Source organism: Medicago sativa, chromosome 3 (genome assembly GCF_051527215.1).
Source record: "Medicago sativa cultivar Bolivia chromosome 3, Bolivia_mono, whole genome shotgun sequence".
NCBI classification, from domain to species: Eukaryota; Viridiplantae; Streptophyta; class Magnoliopsida; order Fabales; family Fabaceae; genus Medicago; species Medicago sativa.
The window spans coordinates 10824205-10840511 of record NC_140751.1 but is presented as its reverse complement, the minus strand read 5'-3'; the positions used below and the strand labels follow the sequence as shown (position 1 = coordinate 10840511).

General features: G+C 32.1%; 2 protein-coding genes across 3 annotated transcripts; one reads left to right on the top strand and one right to left on the bottom strand.

Annotated features, from left to right (window-relative positions):
• Positions 1-792: 792 nt before the first annotated feature.
• Positions 793-6769, top strand: LOC146935656 (protein LATERAL ROOT PRIMORDIUM 1-like). The gene is made up of 3 exons (XM_085750783.1): positions 793-1673; positions 2464-2776; positions 6525-6769. Exons 1-2 carry the CDS (start codon positions 959-961, stop codon positions 2754-2756), a joined length of 1008 nt encoding a protein of 335 aa, XP_085606909.1. The 5' UTR covers positions 793-958; the 3' UTR covers positions 2757-2776; positions 6525-6769.
• Positions 6770-7456: 687 nt separating this feature from the next.
• On the bottom strand, positions 7457-13000 carry LOC146935655 (phosphatidylinositol 4-phosphate 5-kinase 6-like). Of its 2 annotated transcripts, XM_085750782.1 has the most exons (8): positions 12202-12336; positions 11222-12086; positions 10391-10558; positions 9765-9930; positions 9406-9522; positions 9127-9320; positions 8453-8662; positions 7457-8268 (listed from the first exon to the last, which is right to left on the bottom strand). In XM_085750782.1, the coding sequence occupies exons 2-8, from the start codon at positions 12061-12063 to the stop codon at positions 7983-7985; spliced, it is 1983 nt and encodes a 660-aa protein (XP_085606908.1). In that variant the 5' UTR covers positions 12064-12086; positions 12202-12336; the 3' UTR covers positions 7457-7982. The 2 variants fall into 2 exon arrangements, with proteins under 2 accessions (XP_085606908.1, XP_085606907.1); XM_085750781.1 differs by having other exon boundaries at positions 11222-13000.
• Positions 13001-16307: the final 3307 nt, after the last annotated feature.

Genomic DNA, 16307 nt, shown 5'->3' with positions numbered 1-16307 from the left:
TTTGACATGATTAGGTATAAACTCACATGAATATTTAGTAGAAAGGTTTATATTGGTGTTACCAAAAAAAAGTTTAAATATGATGTTAGTCCATAAGTTTGATTAAGGAAAATGTTAACAAGTGATCCAAGTGCATTTGTTAAAAAGATTAAAGTGGAAACTTTATATTGAGAATTGTGTAATCAACACATTGAAGAAAGAAAAAACAACTTTTTTTTACATAAAATTTATCAATTGTTTCTAGTCTTGAATCCTTAATAAGTGCCCTTAACTTGATAGCATAACCCTTTGATTAAAGATCCGTAACATATTTAAGTCCCATTCTTCGGAAAAATATATTGCCCGAGTTTTAACGATGTGCTGCATGCTTAAAGTTAGATTTGAACCCAAGACTTTGATTAAGATAGAAGAGATCTGTGTCATCTCATCTAAACACTCTTGAATATTCAATTTTCCATTTTTTAAATTATGCTTCAATTTGGTTTTTCACAAAAATATAAAATTCAAACTAATTTAAATATTTTTATGCCCAAGACAAGTTAAAGTTAGTCTTTGACTTATCATAACAAAGAAATTATTTTATCTCAAGTACGAAAATATCATGGATTATTTTATATTTTATGTTTTGTTATAAGCAAAATTAAACCAATTTTTTTTTAATGATCTTCACTTTATTTTTTTATTTTGAGGTATAATCCTTTAATCTAAAATAATATTTCTTAATAGTAAAAAAGAAGACTATAGCTGCAAAGCATAGATCACAAATTATCTATTTTTGTAACTTTTCTTTATAGAAAATTCAAACATATTTTGCATCAAAAGAATGGAACCATAGTGCTCTGTTCTGTTCTCTTCCCATTCCCATTCTCTATATAAATCAACAACACCTCAATAACACAAAACAATATCCTCTTTCTCCAAAAACCTCAAAATCTCAAAGAATTTGTAACTTGTTCCAATGAGTATGTTAGGTCTTAGAGACCTAGTTCTCATAGCTCCATCACCTTCTTCTCTTCAACATCATCATCAACAAAATCAAAACCAAAACCAAAACCAAAACCAACCCATTTCACATGATCACAATTCAAACCACTCTTTACCTTCATCAGCTTCCTTAAGTGTTGGTTTTGGCATTTTTCCACTTCTCACTGCTACACCTTGCATGCCACAACAACAACAACCTCAAAACAATGAAGTTCAAGAAAATCCTAGTAACAATAACAATTTTTGGAACCTTAGGATGTGTCCTGAAGTAGTGAATCTTCCAAAAAAAGGAGTGATCACTGAAGAAGAGAATCATGGCAAAATGGCTATGATGGAGAGTGAAGAAAATGGTGTGTATGGTTCTGAGTATAGAGTTTGTCAAGATTGTGGTAATAGGGCTAAGAAAGATTGTGTGTTTAGAAGATGTAGGACTTGTTGTAAGGGACGTGGTTATGATTGTAGTACTCATTTGAAGAGTACTTGGATTCCTTCGACACGTCGTCGGGAAAGGGAGGTGGAGATGTTTGCCGGTGGTGGTGGTGGTGGTGGTGGTGATGGTGAGGGTTGTTCTGGTGTTAAGAGACAAAAAGGTTTATTAGGGTCATCACAAAATGCTGCTGCTACTTCTCATAGCTCTAACTCTAATGGTACTACACCAAAGAGTTTTGCTACTAGCTCTTGTCACCAAGGTACTTTCACTTACTTTTTCTTTTCATTTTTTTTCTTTTTATGATTTTTAAATGTTTAGATTGAAAAGGAATTTGGTAGAATCACTATACTTCAAAATTACAGTATTGCTCTCATTTCGTAAAATTCACTGTGATTCCAAACATGTATAGTCTATGTGTATGTCTGGTATCACGATGCCGCGATTTTGCAGAAGCTATAGAGTCTCAATGGCCTGCTTTTTGAAAATCAAGTGGATCATCATGATTCTGACATTTAATTGTAATACCAAACATAGACTATATGTTTTTTTATATTTGATGTCACATTAGTCTTGTAAACACAAGGAACATTAATTTGTTCATTAATGGATTGGCTGGATTCATGCAATCACGCGGTTGGAAATTTGTATCGTTTGATCTTGATCAAACAATTCGTGTTTTGAATTTGTTTTATGAAATTAGAATGCAAATTGTCTAATTAAACTCAAATGAATAATATCGTATGACTATGTGAATGCGTGGTTATCGTGACCGCAACGATTATGGATCTTTAGTATATGTAATAATGTAGTCAATTAGTCTTTTTCATAGACAAATATTAATACATTAGTTGTTATGGTTGTATTTTCTCCTTGATCAGGGTTTGAATTCCGATCCTTTAACGGTAGCCCAAACAACTATCCAAATTGATGTAATTTATTAGCATAATTTAAATTTAATACCATAAAATTATATGATAAGAGGAATTTAAGTGTCTTTGAGGACCACATGAAATTAAGGTTGCTGAAATGAAAATTCTGTTGAATTGCAGATGCAGGTTTCAAAGAGGGTTTACCAGGTCATGTTCATGCACCAGCTGTATTCAGGTGCCATAGAGTAACTGCTATTGGCAATGGTGAAGATGAATTTGCTTACTTGGCTACAGTTCATATTAGTGGCCATGTTTTCAAAGGGTTTCTCTATGATCATGGTGTTGATGGGAAAAATCCAATGCCTTGTGTTTCAGAACTTCAATTGGGAAATAATTGTAGTGGAAAGAATGGTGAATGTTCTTCTGCAATTGGTGTTCCAAACAATAATGCTTACCCTGCTTCTGCTAGCTAGCCATGAAGATTGCTTATCAGGTACATAATTGGACTTTGATTTAATTTAAAGTAGTAACATTTTGTACCCTATTTGTTATATTGTTCAAATAAGTTGATATAACTTTAGCATTTAAAAAAGAGAAAAAAACTTTGATATTTAAAAGATTTTGTGAAAAAATGCTAGCTTGTAGGTATGGCAACGGGGTGGTTAGGGGCGAGTCAGTTTTACATCCCTAGAACCGATCCCTGACGGATCGGAAAATAGATATCCATCCCCACCTTCGATGGAGTCAGGTTTCCCGCCCCGCCATTATATATAAAAATATAAAACTATAATTATAAGACAGTAATAAAATAAACAAAAAAGTTTTTACTAGCCGGAAAGGTTTGGGTTTCCGGTTGGGCAGCACTTCCGTGCCATAATGGCACGGTGCCATTGATTTCTGTCCACACAAACCACAAAAGGTGAAGGGAATCTTAAAAGATTTAGATATGTGGCGGAATGTGATTGGTTCTATGGCACAATGGCACCAATTGCTATGGCACTGAAGTATTTCCCTTTGCGGTTGGAGTAGGTATCAATACCTTCATCGTCATCCCCATCCCCTACTTTGAATATCAGAAAAAAGGTATGAAGCATGGACACTCCTCGGATTAGGTGTGTCCTGGTGTCGGATATGTATCGTGTCTGATACCGACACATATAATTACACTAAATTATGTGATTTTCTCAAATTATTAATGGTATCGACGTGTCAGTATCCATGTCGTGTCCGCTGTCGGTGCCTATATCCGTGCTTCATAGGAGAAAACTCAATTTCAACGCTCAAGCAAAATTGATTTTTCCATCAAATTTGAAGTAGATTTGAATGAACCCTCAAGGGTGTGGGCCCATTGTCATACCTAGTTGAACATTGCACATCTTTGAAAATGCATCACTTCACTTTGATGGGAATTCTGCCAAACCAGTGTACCAATAATGTAAAATGTAACCACTATAATAATGAGATAGTAGAAACTAAAAAGTGAAAACTATGGTGTGATGGGAAGTGTGTGGTGTGGGTAAATGCATCACCTCACAACTTGTATTGCAACAAATTTTTTGGCCCATATTTTTCTCCAATATTCCCCCTCATGCACAATTGATTTTTTTTTTTTGAATTGATATTAGGCTTAATAATTGAATTGTATTATTTTCCTACTATTTTAGAATTTGATTTGAGTTAAATTCAACTCAGAAGCTAGTTCATGCAGTTAGGATAACTTCTCCTTATGATCACTATTTTGGTTATATCACTAGTTAATCTGAGATATCCAACATTATGTCTTGGTTTTTGAAATGACATGACTTTTCTTGTTTGGACTTAAAAGCTTCTTTGTGAATTATTTTCTCCGGTCTTAAATATAACAAAAAAAAGTCTAACAAAGTTGATATATCTGATTAACCAGATAATTCAACTTTATTTGAGTTTTTTTTCTACTTATATTCGAGACCAGAGTAGTAGTGGAAAGATTTACTAGCTGTTTATTTATTGTTAAGAAAGTTGGACATGCATTTACAACAAAATTAAAAAAGCAAAAGCTTATACATTTTTGTGTTTTCTGAATTTAAACGTTTGAGATGGTATCATTGTCATCAACTGATTGATCAATGAACAGTGAACTAATCAAAAAAATAACAAAGACTAATGTTGTAACTTTTGTACACACTAACTTTCTACACCCTCCGGTCACTAATATAAGCAAAAATCCAATTTCTAGGTTCATTCAATTAACGATGTATGTAGTCTTTATTATAGGCTACATACATCATTTATTGAATGAACCTAGAAAGTGCATTTTTGCTTATATCAGTGACCGGAGGGTGTACACTTTTCCTTTTAATTTACTCCATATTTTACTATTGAGATTCAAACATATATTACCAAAAGTGAAGTCTATAGTGTATAAAATATTATTGCACTTGTAAAGGAAGGGTAAAGGAACAGTTTAGAGGGGATTTAGAGTCACTCTAAAAATATCACTTGGAAAATCAATGGACAACCATTAAAAAAAAGGTAGGAATGGTGCACTTCTCAATGTCCATTATATGAGTGTGTATTAGTAAAATTCCACTATCCCTAATATTCTGTCATCAGTGTGACATTTCCACAACCACAGCCTAAACTTCCACATTTTAATTAATGAACTGCTTAGTATAGAGGTGTTGCTTTTTCTTTAGATACTTTATTTTTTGGTTACATTTCTTTAGATACTACTCTCTTGTTACTTACTATATACTCCCTCCTGTCACTATTATAAGCAAAAAAACTACTTTTTAGGTTCATTGAATGAATGATGTATGTGATCATTAATATAGACCACATACATCATTTATTCAATGAACCTAAAAAATAGTTTTTTGCTTATAATAGTGACCGGAGGGAGTATATATATATATATATATATATATATATATATATATATATATTATTTTGTTACAAAGTATATAGAACTCTTACATTTGTAAAATTTTATTGCATTCCAATCTCCATAAATACAAAAAAAATTAATAAATGAATTGGATCATAAATACAAAAAGTTAAATTATATTAGGAGCATTTTAAAGAAACTTTAATTAACTAGGAGAGAAATAGTTAGTTTTGACTAAATAAATTTATTGCATTCCAATCTCCATCTCTTCAATATAGTACAATTTTACCCAATTTTTTTAGTGTTATAAATTGATGTGACATTTTGATATTTAAAGGGGTAATTGATCAAATGATAAAATACTTGATCAATTTTCTATTTACCATAGAATTATACATCTCATATCTATAATATTTTATTTTAGACATTTCATTGCTATAATTCAATACTACTAACTAGTTACATAGCCCCTCCCCACAAAAAAGCTACTACTAGCCCTTAATTTTTATAATTCAAACACTAGTAAACATAGGACTAGGAAGGTTTTAATGTCATTCATCAAACACATCTACCTTGGTGTAGACCAAGGTTGTCACCATTTAACTGCAACATTTGTTTGATGGGATGTTGAGAATTCATCTCATTTATTTCAAATTTGGTTTGACTTCAATCTTGATGAATGAAAAGACAACCATTATTGTTTCTTGCAATGAAATATGTAATCAAACAGCAATGCCCCCTCAATTTATTTATTGTCTATTACCTTACCTAAATGGAAATATTTTACCTAACATAACATCAATTTGTTTAGTGTCACGTCTTGCACATAGATGAAGGCTATGCACTCCTAACATATTTTGCTTAATTTAGAAATCTATGTCTTGCTATATGCTTGTCTTAGTTTCCATAGTTGTTACAAGAATGAAACGTCATTGAAAAGAAAGAGTGATATTGACCAAAGCAAACATGCCAACTGATTAAAGAAATGAGAGAAAGTTTGTAGTGAAAGTAATGTTTTAAAAACCGGACCGAATCAGCGAGTTCATGATTGAATTGGTTGATAACCATCCAGTTTGTTAGTTAGTTTGATGTTTGGTTGTACCTTAAACTTTTTGTGTTTACTTTGTTTACAACTTTTTACTTATTTATTTAACCAATCATATAATGACCTGAAAGCTTCGTCGGTTCAATCTTCGGTCCGGTTTTTAAAACATCGAATGAAATGAGAAGAGCTAGGATAGAAACACAACATTGGTTGATATACAATGTTACCGTTTGTTCATACATTGCTTTTTTTAAAAATTCTTTAATGCTCTATTATTGTAGGTGAATTTTAGGACTAACAATATCTTAACTTTTTGTATGTTAATTTCAGGTGATGGATCCAGTTTCATGAACCAGCAAAGAATGGACGTTTTATTATGCCGTTTTGTTGAGAAAACTAACCATATTCCACTTTAATTGTGTAAATTAATCCTCCCAGTCCCTAATTGCTTACTTGCAGACTTAAAGCTTAATGGTCCCTTTGTTAAATTTCATGTATTAGATCAGGGACATTAATGTTGCAAAGATTTTATATCCAATGTTTAACTGAAGTTTTTAACTTTAGTCGATTCACTAGATTTTATGGTCTTACACTAGATTTTATGGTCTTAATCAGTAGAAAAGCTTTCAAAACTGTCAATGATATAATAGAAAATAGTATTTAATTGTGAAAATATGGAAAATCAATATAAAGAGGGAACTAGTACAAACTTATAAATAAAAAAAATTGAATCGATGAGACCTTTAGATCACGGTTCAATTGCTTTAAACTATTCAAATTAAGATGAAACGTCCACCAAACTGTTCAAACAAAAAAAAACTATCTCTCCTACCGTAGGAGACCTATTCAGGTCTCCCACCAGAGACGGAGCCACTAAATTGTATCGGTTCATGATTCCACCTGCTGAATTGTTCAGTTCATTTTTAAAAAAAAATAATTTGCTAGAAACTTTTGGGAAGACTATGATGTATTATGATATATGATATATGCAATCTTCCCAAAAGTTTCTATAAACTTTTGGAAATGGAAAGATTGCTCTGATATATAGTCCTCCAACATCATTTTTGCATGATATATAATAACATCATGTAATTATGATATATGAATATAGATGTATTAAAATTACAATTATTTTATTTTAATGCAGATTAGACTTTAAATATCAAATTATCTGTGACTTAATAGCTTTCATTTTATATATTGATCATAAGTAGATGAAACAATTCCATGTTACTAAAGTTTTAACTGTTCAAAAAAACAAATGAATAACACACCCTTTTTTAGGACTAGATTATTTCATGTGTGATTTCATATGACATGTAAAACTATGTGACTATCTTTATAATGATTCTCAACCACACAAAAGTAATGTTCATGGAACATACAAAACCATAACATCATGGAACATGCCTAAGAATCATCATTTTTTTTTTTGACACAGCTATTTGTGCACCACCTCATCTGTACATTTTTTTTTCAGCACCAAATACCATAGGCCTCATTTTGGAGACTACAGAATGAATCATTTCCAATGTTGCTTATCCCTTTTGTTGATTCATTTACAATTTGAGAACAACATTGATCTAAGCTGCAAGTTTACAACATACATTTGTTGTGAGTATAGCTCATTTTGGAGACCGGAAAATCAACGAACTTTAGAAACATCGCCGGCCTATCATATCGCAATATAGTTCCTCCATTCAATGTGTCAGTCGCTCGATTTGTCACAGCTATACATGGATGGTCACATGCCGCAAGATGAATGTTTAGCATCAAAACTACGCCCTTTTAAGTGTCCTCTACAAAAACTCTGAAGATGAAATCGCGAAAGCGTTTCGAGTATAGCCTTGGATCAACGGCTGAGATTGAAGTTGGATCGTATTGCATTGATTTGTAAGCATGCTCAAGCTTTTTACTAATATCGTAGCCTTGTAATATGTCTATGATGCCAAAAAAGATGATAATATCATACATCTCTCCGGTTGGTTCACCAACCAACTGAGGACTTTCACATGTGCTTTTCCGCAAAGCCATTTCGGCTCGCGCTGGCATGTTTATACCTAATTGAATCCACCTAAAACATACAACACAATACAAAAAATGAATAAAAATGTATGAGAATCAAACAGTGTAAAAGTGAAAGAGTTCAATAACAGAAAATATTTTATGTTTGGTCTAATTGGATTCATGTGTAAACAGCGAAAACTAAAGTTCTCAAAATAATTGAAACTGCAAAGATGAGTTGATTGAAAATATACCGACTAGGATCTACGATGAGATGATCTGCATCCACTCCTGAAAGACGGGGGCCTCCATCATCGAATTCAGATGGCGTGTGAGCTCCCGAACTGCGACTGCAAGGTGTAACATTGCCACTAGGACTTGTATCTCGAAAGTGAAGACCAACCAACATACTGTAATCCATAATTCTTTCATGTTGAAGAAAGTCACAGTCCCTATCAACTTGTCTGCATGAAGGCATGTATAGAAATATCTCCGACGTCAAAAATAAAAGAAAAAGAAATATGATCAACTAAATTACAAATATTTGATAGGAAAAACTGTATTAGGGAGGCCTTCTAACTTATATTTAAAGTTTCAAACAGGTTCTTTATCTTTTTAAAGTGAAACCATAATTCTTTCATTCATTGAATCCGAGCAAAAATGGCATCGAAGTTCCAATGTAAAGCCAAAGTGGCACCAAAATTCAAAAGTAAAGACATAATAATAAATTACATTTCAGAAGAAGGCTAAAATAAGGTCATTTTGTTCACGGTTAGCATTGACTTTCCACCAATAACTTCAAAACGGACTTTTTGTCCCAAGAAGCCAATAATACGTTTAATGAAACCAAAACTTGTAAAGTGTGGTGTCCTACATGCTACAGGCACACATAAATAGTGGCAGAACAAGCACTAAGCAAGAAATTCACCTGCAAAATTCTTCGAACCAAGACTTCTGCAACCGAAATATAAAATTTAAGTCAAGATCCTTTAGTGTTGTTGTTGGCTCTACTTCTGCCTCCGGTTTATCAGTAGTGCGACCAAACGTCGAACCTTTCAAGTCAAACCGTCTATGGATGACATATTGAGAACAAAATATATTTCCCATTATGACAAAGCGAACCTGAAATTTAATGAAATGTGACTGATTAAGAATCAAAGTTTTATTTTTATACCAAATTAAAAGTTTATAAACACCTAGACATTACCTTCTTTTGTGCACTTCCTGTTAGTTTTACACAATGGAGGCCGAAGAACTTCGTGACCAGCGTATTCTCAAAAGCCCGGACGTGTTTATAATAAGCAGGAAGCATTTTCAGAAAAACCTGCAATCATGTAATAATTTTTCGATTGAAATATGATTCAGTAGATTAATGATCTTTATAATGCAATGCAGGCATCATGTGAAAACTATCACATCAAAGTGGACTAATACATATTTATGACAAACTTTCATATTTCTAAATCTATCGTAATTTTTGTTCTTTTATAAGCATATAAAGTGAAGGGTTGAGAGAATTGATAAAAAAGGCTTATATTATATCTAGCCAATGAAAATGGAACTCACTTTTACTTCTGCTTTCTTCATGGTTTTGATCATATACCGGTCATCGTTCGTCAAATAGAAAAAGCTTCCACTTTTTCCAGGAGATGAGAGTTCCCGAAGAGCTTCATTCCCACATATTGATATCATGTAATCAGCAGGATCAACTTTGAACAGCTTTCTGAGAGCCCTGAAAATAAAAATGCAATCAAATACACCCTCATGTTCTGTGAATTTAGACTATTTGTAATACTAGGTTAAGAAACAATTGCAATATCAACCATGCACAAGAGGCTTCGAAAAATGCTTCTTTTACAAATTCTGAAAACAGATCTAGATTTTTTAGAAATTTCGAAAATACTAAAACATTGTTTTCGTTGTTTCTGAAAATGCATTCTGCCTACCCTCTATCTTCTCTCTATCACAATTGTTCACTACTTCAGCCTTTCATCTCCGTGTTAGCAACTTAAAATGAACATAAATTTTAGAACTCGAAAACTGAAAAATATTTTTAGAACATAAATTTCAAGAGTTACTCTCAACAAGTAAACACTTCGTAGATTATGTTACAGAGCATGATTCGTTCATCTAGTTAGGACAAAATTTTTGCTGACATAAATAGAAAACTGATCATTCAATCCTATATATACCTGAATACTACCGGACAGTAGTCTTTCCATCTAAATTCGCATGAAGGGTGAGGTGGCGTATGCTTGGATCCTTCTGGTGGAAATCTAGTCCAAACTTTCTCTTTTGGATCAAATGCAGAAGACTTCAAATCAAGTGATGCACTTGGAGCAGGTCTTCCAACGGAATGTCTGTGCTATGGTACAAGAAATTAGTAAATGTGCAGTGAAAATTAGAATCAAGGAAGGAAATTTATTTGCTACAATGTGAAATTCATCACTGCACCATATAGCTATCAGTGTTAATGTTACCAAATTACAACAGTTACTGAGTTTTCATGAGGAAATTTTAATATATATTCTCCACGAGGGCTTTACGGGTTAAAATACTAGTACAATACAAGTATCACTCAGAAACAATAAGAAAAGGAAAAAAAAAAAACACTATGTTTGGTTTCGCTTTTGGAGGAGGAAAAATTAATTCCAAAAGTTGGGGAATTGATTTTGATATGTTTTGATATTATCGAATAAAATTGATTTGGCCTCCAGAATTGATTCTAACTTAAGCTAGAATTTGAAGTTTTTGCCTCTACAATTGACTTTTAGCCTCTAATTTATCGTGCAACCCCCTTTTATATACATGTATTCAGACATAAATCGCTTAAAAATCAGCTCACTTTTAGCGAGAATCTCTTTCTTATTGGTACAATAGCAAGAATCTCTATTACAAAATCAGTTCATTAAAAATCAATGTCTATTACTGCAGAACCAAACACAATAATTAAGCTCAGCGACACCATAAAGATGCTGAGTAAACAAAATACATGAAAACAACAATTTTTCTGATCAGTATACCTGATACCTAGTTGCAGATTCAACATAAGCTCATAGTTTTTATGTCCTTTAGATATAGTCTCTCCTGGTCTTTTAGGAGCTTTTATTCTCAACCGCGGCGATTTATTCCAGCTTTGAACAGAATTGCCTCCCAACTCATCAAATGCAGATTTTCTACCTCCTTCAGAGCTATGATTACTAAGCCTTCCATCAGCTGAACTCCGTCTAGGCTTCCCATTACCACGAGTTCCTTTCTTATGAATCGGTTTTTCTGTTCCTTTATCTTCCTCTAAACCCGGCCAATTCAATATCTTGTCCGAAGGATATGTCGTAATGTCCTCACAAGGACAAATCATACATTCAATCAACTCAACGGTGAAAACCTCTTGAGGATCCCATTCAAGATGAGCATCACTAGAACCAGATGGATAATAAGTACCACTTTGTTCTTTCGGATCTTTACTCCAAACACCGACATAAAAACTACCATCAGACCACCTAAACGTACCATTCCCTTTCGGCAAACCATTTTCCCAACAACCATCATACCTATTCCCATTTTGCCACATCATTGTACCGTTCCCATTGAACAAACCATTCCTCCATTGACCAATATAATGGTTACCATTTTTCCATTGATACCTACCATGTCCATTTTGCACACCCTTTTTCCACTCACCATCATAAAAATCACCATTAGGATAACTCTCATTACCCTCCCCATTTTTCAAATTCATAACCCAATTCCCTTTATAAGTATCACCAGATGAACCTATATAAGTCCCTTTACCATGCATATAACAAGTCTTGAATTCACCTTCATACGTAGCACCACTAGGCCAACTAAACCTACCTTTCCCCATTGTAAAACCTTGAATCCATTCACCTACATACATACAACCATCAATCCAAAGATACTTACCTTGACCATGTGGAAACTTATCAAGCCATTGTCCTGTGTAAAAATCACCATTAGGCATAGTCTTTTCAACATGACTTACCTCTTGTGAAGACGATGACGACGATTGTTTGTCGTCGTCATCTTCATCATCTACATTGGCTACAGACATTGGTTTGAAAATGCTGTTTGCCCTTTTCTTTGCAGTTGCTGATTTCCTAACTGTTGATTCCCAGGCTTTAACAATGCCATTCAGCTCCCTGCTCATTCTCTTGAAAGTCTCCACTTTGAAAATCTACAATTTTCAAACACCTTCATCCATCAATACCCAAATGAAAAAGATTTGATTTTTATATCTCAATGAAGAAACCCAGATGAAAATAATGCTGCAGAATGCATTTCTGCATCAAACCCAGAAATTATAAAGATTCAATTTTTCTTCCTCAATGAAGAAACCCAGATGTAAAAATTGTTGTAGAATGAAATTTAGCATCAAACCCAGAAATTAAAAACACCCCAAATTTTGAAACAATGACAACAATGTACGAAATCAAATCAAAATGTTGAAACCAAACACATGACTAAATTTTTATGTTTTTTTCTAACGTTGTTGTGTGTAACAACAACAATAATAGGTTGTGTTTAGATTGTGGAGGAGACAACGTTGTTGTTTTGTTTGACGAGGAAACCAAAACGTTTCTTTGGAACCAATGTAAATTTTTGTTTTTGTTTTTTTCTTTCTTTTCTTTTTTGTTTCAAAAAAATTCGTTTTTTTTTTTCTCTCTCTCTTTTTTTCTTTGTTTTTGTTTGTTTGTTTTGTTCAATTGGATTCCATTCAACTCTAGGTTTTGTGGATTCCGATTTTGGCTCCTAAAAGAATAGAAAACCATACAACTGTAAGAAAGTGAGAAAATGTGTTAGAAAGAAGATTTAGATTTTATGTAGTCAAAACTTAATGCAATTATGATGTTAGGATAGATTTGGTCGTTCGATCAAGATTAAAATATCTAAATTTATATTAGTAGTTTAAATAATAAGGAAAAATTTGTTTTAAATTTGGATTGTCTGATATTAATTGTACGCTAGATCTCTTTCGACTACATGACTTCATGCAGCTTCAACCGCATGCTAATCGGATCTCGGATGAATGCTTAGGTGTCTCTCAAATTCCCATCACCTATATTTTAGAATGTAAGATAGTTTTGTTCTAATTTTAGTGTTTTTATGTTTTGCAACTCCATATATTCGTTATTATCCCTTAATTCGTTGCTCAAATAGATAATGGCAATTGGTTTTAGGCATTTGGATTGTTTGTGTCTAGTTCTTCATGTTTCTTGAGCCAAAACAACTCAATCACATGCAATTGTCGTTGAATCAATGAGATTTATGTATCCATAGGATGAGAAGTGAAATGGAGAACTAATTTACAATCCTTTTTCATAACAATTTAATATCAACAATATATTTTTCTAATCCCAATCTTTAAGATTACCTTTTAACTAGGTTGGATGCTTTGCATATGATATACTCATGTTTTTCCATTTGCATATGGGAGACAGCTATGCTATTTGAAAACACGAAAGCTGACATGATATCTCAACACTGAATACAAATGAGTGTGGATTTCAGACATGAGGAAAGGAAAGAAAGACTCGATATGAGAGAAAAAATAATACAAAAGTTGTAAAGAAAAATGTCAATAACATTTTTAACATTCATTATTTTATCGAATGAAATCAACGTAAATCCTAAATTTTGAAAATGAATCTCAAATAAAATTAAGAGATTCACATGAATTTTATTCAATAAAAGAATCTTAGAAAATGTTAAAAAAATAGTTTAAGAAACTAATTTTCTTTTTGTATCTGATCTTGATCCATCGAGTTGGGATGTGTTGATTTCATAAATTTATGTCCACAAATAATCAAAATCTTATCAGAAAATATGTACTTCCTCCGATCATATTTATAAACAATTTTTTTTATATTTATTAAATAATTGATGTATTTAAAATATAATATAGTTCAAATACATCACTTATTTAATTAATCTAAAAATGTAAAAGTTACTTATAAATGTGATCATAATGAGTAATTCGTATGGAATGTGAGAGTCATTCTTTTCACACTTACATATATGTCTACAAGAGTTGGGCTAAATATTTTTTCGTCACTCTTTAGTATAATTTTATTTTGAGTGAAACGTACATAGATCCCACTATTTTTTATGAGACACGTTTTCAAAGGATGAAACTCACGTTATATTATATATAATTCAATATATAATAAAATATAGTTGAATGTATTTCCCTTATACAAAAGAGTGTACACTGCAAATTTTATTTGAACACAAATACACATAAAAAATATTTAAATGCATTCATATAAATGACGAAAAATAAATAAAAAATAATTTAGTCACATTATATATGAAAATAATTTTATTTATGTTTATGACTAAGTAATACTCCCTCCGGTCCTTATTATAGAAACAATTGACTTTTTAGGTTCATTGTGTAAATAATGTATTTAATCTATATTTACAAAAAGATACATTAATTATTTTATGAACCTAACTGTTTGGGTTATCCATGACTTCTCTAACTGTTTGGAATGACATCCCCATTTGTATTAGAAGCCACTATGGTCAAAATATATTAGGGTTGCCATGTTATAGGTTTGTTAATCCTTAAGGAGGTTTTGGCCGGATCCCCCTCCTTTTTTCTTATTTTGAATGTTCCCTCTTTTTATATTTAATATATCTGAGGTGTTGTAGCTTTCTGCTACACTACCTCCCTTTTGGATAAAAAAAAAATTTATGAACCTAAAAAGTCAATTGTTTCTTATAATAAGGACCGAAGGTACTACTTAACTCTTAAGTCAAACTCAAGAATTTTTTTTTCGACCCTATTCTGAAAAAAATTTCCAGCTCTGACCCCCTATGAGATGAACCTAAAAAGTCAATTGTTTCTTATAATAAGGACCGAAGGTACTACTTAACTCTTAAGTCAAACTCAAGAATTTTTTTTTTCGACCCTATTCTGAAAAAAATTTCCAGCTCTGACCCCCTATGAGATATATATACAGAAATGACCCTCTTTCTGATTTTTTTTTACTTCCAGGAAGCGCCACGTGTCACTCCCTGATTTGCTGACTTTTTTTATTATTTAATGATTACCGCCAGATGGAATGGCGGTAATGACTTTTTTTGCGTCAGTCAAACAGCCAATGACAGCGCGCCACGTGTCCATGTGTAACTGAAAATTGGGAAAAAATTTGATATGGTCTGGGCGGGAATCGAATTAATGATTACCGCCAGATGGAATGGCGGTAATGACTTTTTTTGCGTCAGTCATGACTTTTTTTGCGTCAGTCAAACAGCCAATGACAGCGCGCCACGTGTCCATGTGTAACTGAAAATTGGGAAAAAATTTGATATGGTCTGGGCGGGAATCGAACCATGCACATACAACCCAATTGCATTTAACCTTACCACTGAGCTGTCATGAACAAATTTGTTAATTACACAATCTAACAAATATTAATATTAACATTACATACAGTTTCACATCAATAGTATTCTTTTTTTGTTACAAGGCTAAAACACATCAATAGTAGTATATATATAAAATAAGATTTTTTTATGTGATAGCACAAGTAAAAGTTCTAGTAATATTTTAAAATCAATAGTATACATAAAATTTATAATTTCAACTAATTATAATATTTTTTTCGTAAAACTGATATGATGAAAGTTCAAATAAAAATTTGAATGCTTGTAAAACAAATTGAAAATTAAAAGATAAGAAAATTAGTTTTAAAAATATTATTGAATTGAAGAGTTCGAGAACTAATAAAAAATTATTATATTTATTGAAACAAATTATGTTAAATAGTGACATTGAAAATAAAATACAATCAAAATAAAATATTAAGAATAAAAACCAATTATGTATATCTTTTTACCAATAGTTGACGTCACATAAAAAACCTTACTTTATATATATACTACTATTGATGTGTTTTAGCCTTGTAACAAAAAAAGTATACTATTGATGTGAAACTGTATGTAATGTTAATATTAATATTTGTTAGATTGTGTAATAAACAAATTGTTCATGACAGCTTAGTGGTAAGGTTGAATGCATCTGGGTTGTATGTGCATGGAATCCTGCCCATATTCCCGCCCATACCATATCAAATTTTTTCC